This window comes from Pleuronectes platessa, chromosome 7 (assembly GCF_947347685.1).
Source record: "Pleuronectes platessa chromosome 7, fPlePla1.1, whole genome shotgun sequence".
NCBI classification, from domain to species: Eukaryota; Metazoa; Chordata; class Actinopteri; order Pleuronectiformes; family Pleuronectidae; genus Pleuronectes; species Pleuronectes platessa.
In genome coordinates this window covers 17,537,007-17,548,876 of record NC_070632.1, presented here as the reverse complement: position 1 = coordinate 17,548,876, position 11,870 = coordinate 17,537,007, and the positions used below count along the sequence as shown (strand labels likewise).

The 11,870-nt window shown below is 39.9% G+C and overlaps 1 protein-coding gene across 1 annotated transcript; it reads left to right on the top strand.

Moving 5' to 3' along the window:
• Positions 1–404: 404 nt before the first annotated feature.
• hbp1 (HMG-box transcription factor 1) lies at positions 405–8,401 on the top strand. The gene is made up of 11 exons (XM_053427422.1): positions 405–500; positions 2,198–2,376; positions 2,466–2,646; positions 3,048–3,171; positions 3,325–3,439; positions 3,965–4,083; positions 4,460–4,616; positions 4,846–4,990; positions 5,574–5,861; positions 6,909–7,050; positions 7,149–8,401. Exons 2-11 carry the CDS (start codon positions 2,223–2,225, stop codon positions 7,161–7,163), a joined length of 1,440 nt encoding a protein of 479 aa, XP_053283397.1. The 5' UTR covers positions 405–500; positions 2,198–2,222; the 3' UTR covers positions 7,164–8,401.
• Positions 8,402–11,870: the final 3,469 nt, after the last annotated feature.

Below are 11,870 nucleotides of genomic sequence, written 5' to 3'. Positions count from 1 at the left end.
TGATTTCATTCCGGCAGGACGTAATACAGGAAATAAAACAAAGGAAATACCACCAGTTCACAGATGTGCATTCACTCACTTCTTCACCATTCATTCCTTTTTCATTCATCGTCATTCTTTTGTCCACGCACTAGATCTTGTACCCCGGCAACTGAAACGATTGTATCACAATAGGGGAAAAAAGCATTAGAATCTAGAAAGACATTTGTCCAAGTTCTTTTTGCTTTAGTCGCAACATTGCAGAGGAAAATAACATGTATTGTTCCTGTTATTGCCAATCAGCTGTTACTGGGCAATAACAGGCACGCACTTTCATCCAATGACGTGATGAGCAACAAACGTGGCGCCGCCTTCTGTATTTTTCTCAACAGCTTCAACCAATAGAATACCAGAACTTTCGTTATTGACGTTCTTGCCCACCAATAGCGTTCTTCCTCTGGAGACATTCATTCCCACCCATCGAGCGAATGCCAGATAGTTTTTTGATGGCGACAGGTCTGGTAAGTGGGAACTTCTTGACTTTTTCCCCAAGAAATAATCCGTCGAAAGTCGCTTTTATCGTTAGCATCGTGTCGTCCACATCTCCGCGAGCCTAGCGCTGTATTTGAACCGGGCTGTCACGCTTTTTATTCCACGTAGAATCACAGGTTGGGCTCGCCACTGTTTTTCTCTCTCTCTATCTCTCGCTGTGACGCTTGTTGTTTTGATGATAGCAAACCCACCCGACAGCAGTTCCGTGGGCTGAAACCAGTGAGCCCAGCGCGCCTGAGCCCCTGGGATCCGTGTGGTCAGGAATTTGTTAAAGCTCAGGGACGCTTCGTTGTCATTCATTTCGAACGGAGCTCGGTGGTTGCGTCATGCCTCAACTTGTTGACATTCTTTTGTTTACAGTGTTAGAGCCACGGCCTGTGGGTCTGAGCGGAGGACTCTGCTGCTGTGGAGGAGGACGGGGGGGGGGCAGCAGGCCCCGACTTTAAACCACCACGCCACGCACTTTAAACCAGCATTATGCATTTATCACATTTTGCACACGACGTCTTTCAAGTGAATACGCCTTTACGGGGAAGGAGCGACGGGTTTTCCGACCCCGCAGCGACTGTGGTTCGCTTGTCAGATCGCTTATAAACATTATTTATTCTCTTAAAAACCGTATAGTACAAGGCCCACCGCTTATTTGATACTTTACACTGTTTTTTATACTTTGCATGTCTTCAAACACGAGACAATTTCCATATAAGCACACAATTGTCTCTTCCTGTCGTTGATATCCCTTCGTAGTTTTATCCTCTCGCTGTTTTTGAACATTCACTCAACACTTTTCAACGCGAATTCCTTAAAATCATCACTTTTGCTACGCAGCCATGAATGAATGAGCTCTGCTGCGCATGCGCGACATCCTCTCAAGTTTATAAACAAGGCCTCCACGCAGCGGGGCACGTGACCAGCCACAGCGCTGCACTGTGTGGATTCACAGACAAAGGAGTCCCCACAGACCGCCTATCCTTTTTCAGCATGTCCATACCATACATGGACTCTATTGTGGCGATCGGACCCGTTGTTATTTAACTGGAGTCCTCACATATCTTTGACAGTCAATGTTTATTGTGTTAGTGTCTTCACTCAATGGATCTTTTCATCGTGTGTCAATGAAAACCTAAATTTGACTACAAAAAAAAAAATCCACATATTAACACTTAGTCTTATGTATGCAATTACAATTTGTTAAAAAAAAACTGTGCTACAGTCTCACTCTGTATGTATTTGGGCTATATTATTCTTTTGTTCGAGAATCATTTTGTAACATTGTGACTTTGTCCTCAAGTAAAGAGGCAACTTCCTCCGAGTCTGTGTTTCTTACTTTAAACAGACACTTACACAATCTTTTCAAGGTCCTGATACTTATGATGATTTGGTTCTGATGTGATGATAAGATTAGATAAGCTAACATTTTTTCTTATTTGTGAAACATTCAGTAAAGTATAACTGAACAAGGGACATTTTAAAACAGGCTAAATGCTGATCTGATATGCCCCCTCTATAATGACACAAACCCAAAAACCTATCACCTACTTCTCGTGAATTTGCAACTTTATTCTCCTAATATTAACTATTTTTCCTTTTTAATGGCTTTAGTAGACCTTTCAACACTTTGTCTGTGAAAGCTCTAATTTTGTGTTTTTGTTGTGTCTAAAACCAGCCGACGTGGCAGAACATGGTGATGGATGCTTAGTAAACGGACCCGTCGCCAAGTTTTTTTAAAAAATAGGCAAAGAGAAAAAAGGAAACTACAGGACATTGTGGGAATGGACGAGTCTTTTGATCCACTCAAGTGTAACGAAGACCTGCCTTCCTCACCTGGGTGCCACATGGATTACGGTAAAACACTGCAGCAGCAACAAGTCACATTCTTTATATTTTTACCCGCCTCATGTGTATTATGAATAATATTGTTAACCTCTCTTTAGATGACATGCCAGAGCTACAGGAGGTGGAGGAGGACCAGAGGGCTCCTGGGTTATTTCAGGTCAGAGCAGGAGTGTCTCACCAGGAGCTCAGCTGTTCCCCCAGGACCAACTGGCTCACTGAACTGGCCAACATTGCCACCAGTCCTCAGAGCCCTTTGCTAAAGAATGCCCCACATAAGAGGTTTGTACAAATATGTGGTAGTATGGAGATAAGTTATGTCTTACGGTTGTCTACATGTGACATAAACACAAAGAGACGTCATCGCACAGAGTAACAAGTGCCCACTAGTATACCTGGGATTCCAGAAAGCAGGAATAGCCACATAACTGAAATCTAATATCAAATTACAATAACCAAGTATTTTACAGGATAACATTCAGCTACAAATATGTTATAGACAGTATCATTAATATGTTCACTTATCAATTTCTTTATGTCTATGTAATGTAAGAAATGTATGCTCATGTCTTACAAATGTATCCGCCCTGCAAAAGTATTGTTGGTTATCTTGTAAGCATATGTGTGGTGTATTACACTATAACTTACTAATTCATATATATTTATTTATTACATTTTTACAGATCAGCTCCAGTCCACATCTTTGGCAACAGTAATAGTTTACATTCCTACGCACGGCCACCATTAGCCAGCAGCGCACCCAACCCGTCCAGAGGCCACCTCAGGGAGCGCAGCAGGCGTATCAGGGTAACCTTTCTCTTCCAGCTTCTGAAACTCTAAAAAATCCCCTATTCCTAAAAATCATAATTATCCATAAACAGTAAATTCTGCATGACATTCAAACTGAAATTCGTTGTTTTACTCAAGTCATTGTAAGATGTTTTCTATCATCTATGACAGGCTAGTAGTGAATCAGAGTCGGGTGTTTTCTCAATGTCCTCGTCCTTCTCTGATGATGAAGACATGGCCTGGTCTCACTCCTGGCCCTCTACAGCCTGGCATTGCTTCCTGAAAGGTACACACTCTCACAGCATATGCTTCTATTACAGTACATTCACACCAGCTGAAGTGACTGTCAACCTTTCTTGAAAAGAATGCCGTTATAGCCTAAAGGCACAATCCAGTCTAGTGAAGACATGTACCCCGCCCATGAAAAGACAGTAAATTCATTCAATGATGTTTTCATGAATCTCTAAATGTATGCCTCTGTCATTTCATCAAAAATTCACAAAAAACACACAATTTATTTTTTTCTGAAAGTCAAGTTTTTCATTCATGTTTATCAGTAGAGTAATGGTATAAAAAAGTACAGATTATTCCTGTATCGGCTCTGGCCTTAAAAGGCTGATGACAAGGAGGGGTGGAGGTGAAGTTTTAGTTTTCACTTTTTTGAATGAATCCTCCCTTTTACAAGTATCTGAACAAGGATAAAAATGACTTTAATGACCTCTGGTGTCTGAACAGCAGCATTGCACTCATTTCCTAATATCCTCTTATCGATACCAACACACATCTGCTCTTTCATCATCTTATTATTCAGGAACTCGCCTGCGCTTCCATCGCGGCCCTAATGTAGAGTGGCAGGAAGCCGATGAACTCAGGGATTCAGATGATGACTCAGAGGATGAAACCATGATGCCATCCCCCTCATCTCTCAAGGTTAGACAAAGATAAATAACTTCTGTATGTCTTGAAAATATTTCATAAGAATTTGTAATGCTGTGGAAAACTCGTCCAGTTGTGTAGACCTTATGTGCATTATTTTTGCAATTTTAATCGACCCAGTTTGTCTGTGAACTTTAAATTATTATGGCTTGGAATGGCCACGAGGGGACAGACTGAATGAGTCATAAAACAAATTCTTGGTGATTTTCAGTGGGGATGTCCTTTTTCATTCTTGTAAATTTCTTAACCTTTCAGTTAATGAGGCACCAAATTTAAGTTACTTCAGAATTTCTTGAGTGTTGGGTTCATTTATAGTTCAACTTGTGTGTAAGTAAAACCTTGTCTTAATCGGCTTTTACTGCATTTACAGAGATATGGCTTAGGGGGGCTGAAGCTGGTGAGCCATGAGGAGACAGTATCTTTTGGCCAGGCGGCTCTTAAACTGACCTTTGACCCCGGCTCACCTGATGAGAGCTTTTTAACAGCTGAATGCCGACTAGATCACCCATTTTTTGTCAGAAATAAAGGTAAAATAACTTCATATTTCCTGTTAAGGTAAATATAGAAATACAGTGTTAATTTACTAGAAAAAGAGAGCAGGTTATGCTTTCTGTGTTTTGAGAAACATAATTAAATAAATGTCAGATTTGTTGGTAAGAGATAATAGAATGTGACGTTATCCTTCTTTGAAATATTTGCCAAATGCAAATAGCTTTTAGATTAAGGTAATCCTTAATTTTCCTTCTTTGTTTTTAGGTTGGTCTTCCTTTTATCCAAGCCTAACTGTGGTGCACCATGGGATCCCTTGCTATGAGATGCAGCTCGGTGACGTGTGCCTGCCACCAAACCACCCAGATGCCATTAACTGTGATGACTCAGTCGTTTTTGACACTTTCAGAAGGTACACACTTCTAAATAATCGGTTCTTACCTTGTGTAAGTATCAGACTTGTGGGGTAGAGTTATCCACCCGAAGAGCAAAGAGGGCTTTGTATCCATCTGTCTGAAGAACTGTTTTATACTTGTATTGAGTTCTTTCTAACACACACGTATAAACACACACGTTGTCACAGGTCACTTTACACAGACTTGCATGCATTTCCTGGGTATTTCCCTGAACCCTCAATATAACCACTATTTACTTAGTATTAGTTATCCTGCTAGCAAACAGACACCAAATAAAAGCACAACCTCTTTGAAGAAGGTAAATATCTGGCTTATAAATATTTGACTATATAGCACATCTCCAATGGTTTACAAGACGATTTAAGACTTTATTTGAAACCTTTTTAAAAGAAAGACGAATGAAAATTTCAATGAGTGTGATGCAAAATTTGAAACTGACAAGGGGATATTTTTTTATACTTATGGGAGTGTGTGATGTGACATCACACACACTACAAAAAACTAAATGATAAAAACGTGTATGATTAGAGACTCATAATATTTACCAATGTTTCTGTTTTCTCCTTCCTTATCCTGCAGTTACGACTTCACCCCACTAGATTCCTCAGCAGTGTATGTTCTCAGCAGCATGGCTCGTCAGCGCAGGACCTCCCTGTCCAGTGGAGGCGCTGTGAGTCTGGACTGTGACAAGCTCGAGCGCTCCAGCTCCCCGCAATCCTCAAGTAGCAAATCAAACCGGAGCCAAACCTCAGGGACAGCCATCGCTGCCACGCCCACAAGATGCAAGCGGCCAATGAATGCCTTCATGCTCTTTGCCAAGAAGTACAGAGTGGAGTACACACAGATGTATCCTGGGAAGGACAACAGGTAAACAAAGGACACTAGCCTCTGCTGCAGTCATCCACACTGTCATATATATGAAATCAGAACTAATTTAGGTTAGTGTTTCTATCAAGGTGTCACACAACCTTTATTTTACAAAACATCTCCGACCAGTGAAGAAGACTAAAACGACTACAAATGCTCAAGCGAGCATGCCTGCCAAGTACGGGATGAGAAAGTCTAGAAAGAGAAAGAGTTTACAGAAACTAGGGTTAGAATCTACACTATGGAAATCGTGAGCATGAGAGGCCCGAATGCAGAGAGAAATATTTGTTTAGCAATGGTTCCAAAACAGCTAAACATTGAACAGAGCGATCCCAAATTCTAAAAAAGACTATGAGAGCACTGCTACAGTTTGTAGTGTGGCCGTGTTACATTGTAATATCCAGTATGAAGGCACACAACATCAGTGTTACTGAATATAAAGGACATTTTACAAGAGAATCGTGTCGCTTCAATCTCTTCAGAGTGCTTACTTCAGTTGCACTTGACAATGTGGAGATTAAGTGTTGCCTCGAGTGTTTCTACCACTTCAGCAGATTGTAGTTTGCATATTTGCTCATTTTACATGTGTAATTGCCCTTTTGGCTTTGGGTTTATATCCAAAGTAATACTACAATAAGTGGACACCCTTGTTTTCATCAAATCCTCCGCTTTTGGTCAACTCTGCTCTCGTCTTGTGACAGGGCTCTGTCGCTCTTTGATGCCACTCTCACTCTGTTATAATTGTTGTATCCAGCTTATTATAGATAATTTAGAGTCCTGCCTCGCTACCTCTAGCAAATATGTTATTTCTAAGTGTTATTTTCATTTCAGTTTAGTAATATCATTAGGCAGCATTGTGTTTTCTTTTTTGACCATTTACATTCTGTGTGTTCAAAGTTATGTTAGTAACGTTGTTTGGAGATAAACATATTTTCATTGTAAAGGGAATGGAAAATGATCGAGTAAAAGAAAGTATGACAGATCCGGTTGAGGTAAACGTATGAAAAGGTAAATCCTTCATAGTCCATCTCTTACTTTTCACCCCAGAGCCATTAGTGTCATCCTGGGAGACAAGTGGAAGAAGATGAAGACTGAGGAGAGGAGGATGTACACGATGGAGGCCAAAGCTCTGGCTGAGGAGCAGAAGAGACTCAATCCAGACTGCTGGAAACGCAAAAGAACCAACTCAGTAAGAACCAAAGTCACACAACCATGACCTGTAGTAACAAAACACAGATTGTACTCGGAAACATTTCCTGACACTATGATGTTCACGTCTTTTAACAGGGTTCCCAGCAGTAGTCAATCCCCCAGAATCCCTGGCTGCTGGCACTTTTTTGGGGCGTGGAGAGGTGCTGGACAGAGTCTGATGGACCGCTTGATGCCTCTTTGCTCTCCTGTATTCTTGATACTCAACTGTGATGCTGGCTTCACATCCCTTTTCTTTTAACCTTGAAACATTTATAGAGTCAAACCAGATTATGAACTATAAACAAAGCATGTAATCTAGTCACTAACAGTGCATATATTTTCTTATATCTTTAACGTCCAAGATGTCTTATTCCCCTGAAATAAGGAGGAATGAATCCTCCGGCGAATTTCAGGTTATTTCATATTCAAGGTTGAACATAAAGATGACATCATGTGGTGCTATGCTTCAATGTAGAAGGAGCAGGAAAACAACAAGTGTCTATTTATAATAATTCAAAAAGGGGAATTTTAGGTAACTTTTCACAACTGTTCATATGGATTATATTTGTAAGATTCAATCTATTGCACAGATTGGTAACCCTTTCATACATTTTTGTATTACAGTCTATATTCTGCAGCTGAACTATATGGCCAACAGTTTGCGTTACTGTCCTGCCAAGTCTGTTCATGGGTTTTCTTTTGCTCAGCCACCCGGCCATGTGATGTGAAGGCATCGAGCATGTGGTGGTGGGTTTACACTCAGCACTTCAGGCCTTCACTGCAAGTGCTTGTTTCTTTTGCACTTTATATAAATATGTAATCTAATCATATACAGCCATTGTATACAGGTGGAAACCATTTGTATAAAACAGTATCTCGGTAGTTTGCTGTTCGACACAGTCGCGGCTCAGTGGCCATGGTCTGCTGTCAGGTTGCTAAATGAGTTTTAAGTGCTTTGTCCATAATGTACAGGTTTTCATAGCCCCAAACAACCTCTTGCACAGAATATCCTTTGTATCATATTATAAATAATTGTTTTTTAAAACTTGCATCTTATCCAAGTGTTTCTTTTTCATAAACTGTAAGCTGTAATCACAACCTGTGGGGATGCTTGGGTCTGTGTTATGTCTCATGCTTTTGTCTGTCCCTTTAGCTTCCTCCCATGAACACGTGTCCTTCTCTGACACTCTGAACCCAGGCATGTCTGAAGCTTTAAGAGCTCTGGATATCAACTAGTCTAAAGCTTGATGTTTCCAGGTAACAACACAGTTGGAGTGTTTTTATTCTTTCCTGCCACATCAAAACGATCAGGCACAGATGCTAATAAAGCCTCCAAAGTAGCAATTGTACTGTGGTAAGATTATTTACTCCTGGGCTGACTCAGTTCAATATAGAATGTTTTATTTGAATCTTATATTCACGAGGTCACAGAATAAGATAATAAGCTTTTCTAAGGAGTACTTTTATTACAAAAAACAGGCAGTGATGCAGTTAGAAGTGAAATATTTGCTTAATGTCCCTCACTGGTCGATGTCGGTGCAATCATTAAAAATCTGAAAAACAACTGGTGCTAACATGCAGCATTTGTACCCATTTCAATACGTTTAAAATAATACAGCCAGGGGGCGCTGTCACACAATTTATGCTCAGAGGTGCATGATGACAATGATACAATCTGTAGGGGTCATGATCAAAACACAGAATAAAGGAGTATCCTGTTGGAAGAGTCCAAACAGATAACAAATGAATGTCAGTGTGCACTGGAGGTGATCTGGCAGCTTGTGGTGGACCAACATCTTCAGAAACTTTATGTTGAGTCACCCATATACCCTGCATGTATTCTGTATCTGCTTTAGGAAACAAACACGCAACTGCACAAAAATAAAAATCTTCTAACTATAAGTGTAAAAAAAAAAAAAGAAATGCCTCAAATGATTAATGGCTATTATGAAGTTATTCTTTTTGTATTTATGAATATCTTGAGGGCCTTGCTTGTCTGGAAGTGGAAGCCGGTTGGTCTGAGAGTGAGATGCATAGCACTGCATGCCTCATGAAATAACAATGATCAACACCCTGCAAGCCTTTCAAGCCCAGGCAATCTAATTATAGCTCTCCGTAACAGGCAACTCCGAAATGATCCGACGTGAATACTTTATGCAGTGTTTATACTGGGTAAATGGAAAGTTTGGTCTGACGATGTGCTTCTGGCTCTAGGTTTGGAGTTTAAACGGGAGAACTAACGGAGCCGTGCAGCAGCTTTGGGAATCGGAAATTAAAAGCATTTTTCAAATCTTGTCGAAATTAAAGCCATGTGTCAATGTCGTGCGAGGCGGATCAACGTCCTCTGTCTATAAACATATTATAGAAGAACACACATCATCTGTGTCCTCTCACATGGGATTTTTCGGAGGCTGATGTTCTCAGCTTACAAAAAATGCTTCCACAGCTAACATCAGTAAAGGACATATATAATGACATTATATAGGAAGCGAGGCTCCATCTTAGCCGTGACAAATGGATTGTATTTATGCATCAGGTCTTTCAAGAGGAACAATTAAACAACCAACTCATTAAAAGGAAGTTATATAGTGAAATTCAGACGGGGCTCATCACTGCTGGTTTCCTCTTAAATCAGGAGCCGAACCCTAATCAAGCCTCCTAATTAGGGGCAATTAACTTTAGTAATTCACTGAGAGACAGCAGACTCTCTGTGTCTCTGTGTTAGAGCCCTGTTTGTGTCTGGGTCTGGCTCATCTATAATTGGCACTTTGCTACGGACACATGTCTTCATTTCTTTTACACGGCTTCTTGTAATTATGGCACGTTTTGAGGCTTAAAACAAAAGCAGGGGTGTGAGTAATGCAGTGCATGTTTTTGGCTTGCAGGGTTCACTAAGACACTTTGAAACATTCAAGACCCATTAAACACCATAAATGTTTTAAGTGAATACATGTTATGGTCCTTTTGGTCAAAATACATAATAGAAAAGGATGAATAAATAAATTAAGACCAAATGGCCAAGACTTATTTTGTCATATATCAAGTTTTTTTCACGATTTTTTCCCAATTATATAACAATATATGCTATCGTAACTAATTGAATGAATGAAACCCAAATAAGCATCATGATATTAATTGATGCATCGACAGATTAAAACAAATGTTTTATTTTCAGATATGCATTGGTAAAACAATTAAAATAAATTAAATTTGGTCATTTAAAAAAAAAAAGATGCCAAATATCAGCTGCATTTACTTCTGAAATGTAACACCCAATGAAATCTGACATATTCAATTCAATTTAATTTGTATCGCACTAAATCATAACATTATCTCAAGGCACTTTATATCCTAAGGTCAAGACATCACATGAAATCAAGCGATTGGTAGATGTCACCTTGGCTTGTGGGACATTTTCACGAGTTTTCTCTCAATACATTGACATTTTATCTGAATAAACAAATATTATTCTAAGGAAAAAAGGGCAAATAAACCAATGAGGTAAATAATCTTCAGCTGCATCCCAAATTCTTTGAGGTTTGCATTGTTGTTTTTGACACTTGGCCTTTGTGTGGCGAGCTCCTGTAGCAGCAAAGGTGACAGTGGTGACTGCAACTTAAAAAAAAAAGAAAAGAGGATGAAATAACCTCCTGTGGCAGCGTCCACTGACACAACGATCACACGTTTTTAATTCTCGAGGTGTGTAACATCTCCTGACAGCCTGCAAACCTACAGACACACTCACTGTCATGGCAAACATGAGAGCACATGACTTTAAATAAGGCTGTTTTATGAGGAAAATAGTTTCTATGAACTCTAGGTATCATCCCTATCATTAGATTATCGATCCCTTGTTGCACTAATCCTGAGAGATCCTTTTTCATGTTCATTTTTCATTTGTCACACTTCATACTGTGTCAATTTGGAAAAAAAAAGAATATGACATTTGGAGAAAGACTGCAGGTAAAAAAGATAAGTGGATTTCTCCTCTCTCAGCCATCAGTGGCAGCTCACTGATACTGTGACATTTTGTGAAGTTCAGATCTCACAGATGAAGCGGCAGCAGCAGCACAGATTCCGATGCAGTGAAGAAAACCCTTCGATCTGATTGGACCAAACCAGCATAATTCCTGTCAGAGATATGAAACTTGAGCTATAGGAAATTAAAATGTTACCGGACATAAATGACACATTTGCGTTCAGTGACCAGCAGCTGGACTCATTTGAAAAGATACAATCTGATCCGACGATATTACACAATACAGATATAAACAAATTGTACATACAACGGTTTTGAATCCCTTACATTTGTGGCCTCAAATGCATCTTTGGCATTTTACACTAGAGTTTCTGGTTACTCATTGTCCAGCCTATACACATATACATACTGCCTATCTACAGTGGACCTGAGGCAAATGTTAAACAAGAGGAATGAGAAAACACAACGGAAAATAAGAAAACAAGATAGAAGGCAAAACATAACAGCAAATCACAACATTACATTTGGCTGACGCTTTTCTCCAAAGCGACTTACAATTAGGTCACTCAACATTTATGAGGGGCCATTAAGGGGTTCAGTATCTTGCCAAGGACACTTCGGCATGCAGATGGGGAAGAGTGGGGTTTGAACCAGCAACCTTCTTGTTGGAGAACGACTATTCTACCCCCTAGGCCACACCACAACAAATCCATTGTTTTGACGTGTTTTCTGATTCGTTGGTGTTTCTCATAAGCTGGTGTATTTTGTGATTTGCTGCTGTGTTTTTTGATTTGCTGCTTTGCTTTTGTGATTTGTAGTAGTTTGTGGTAGTGATTTGA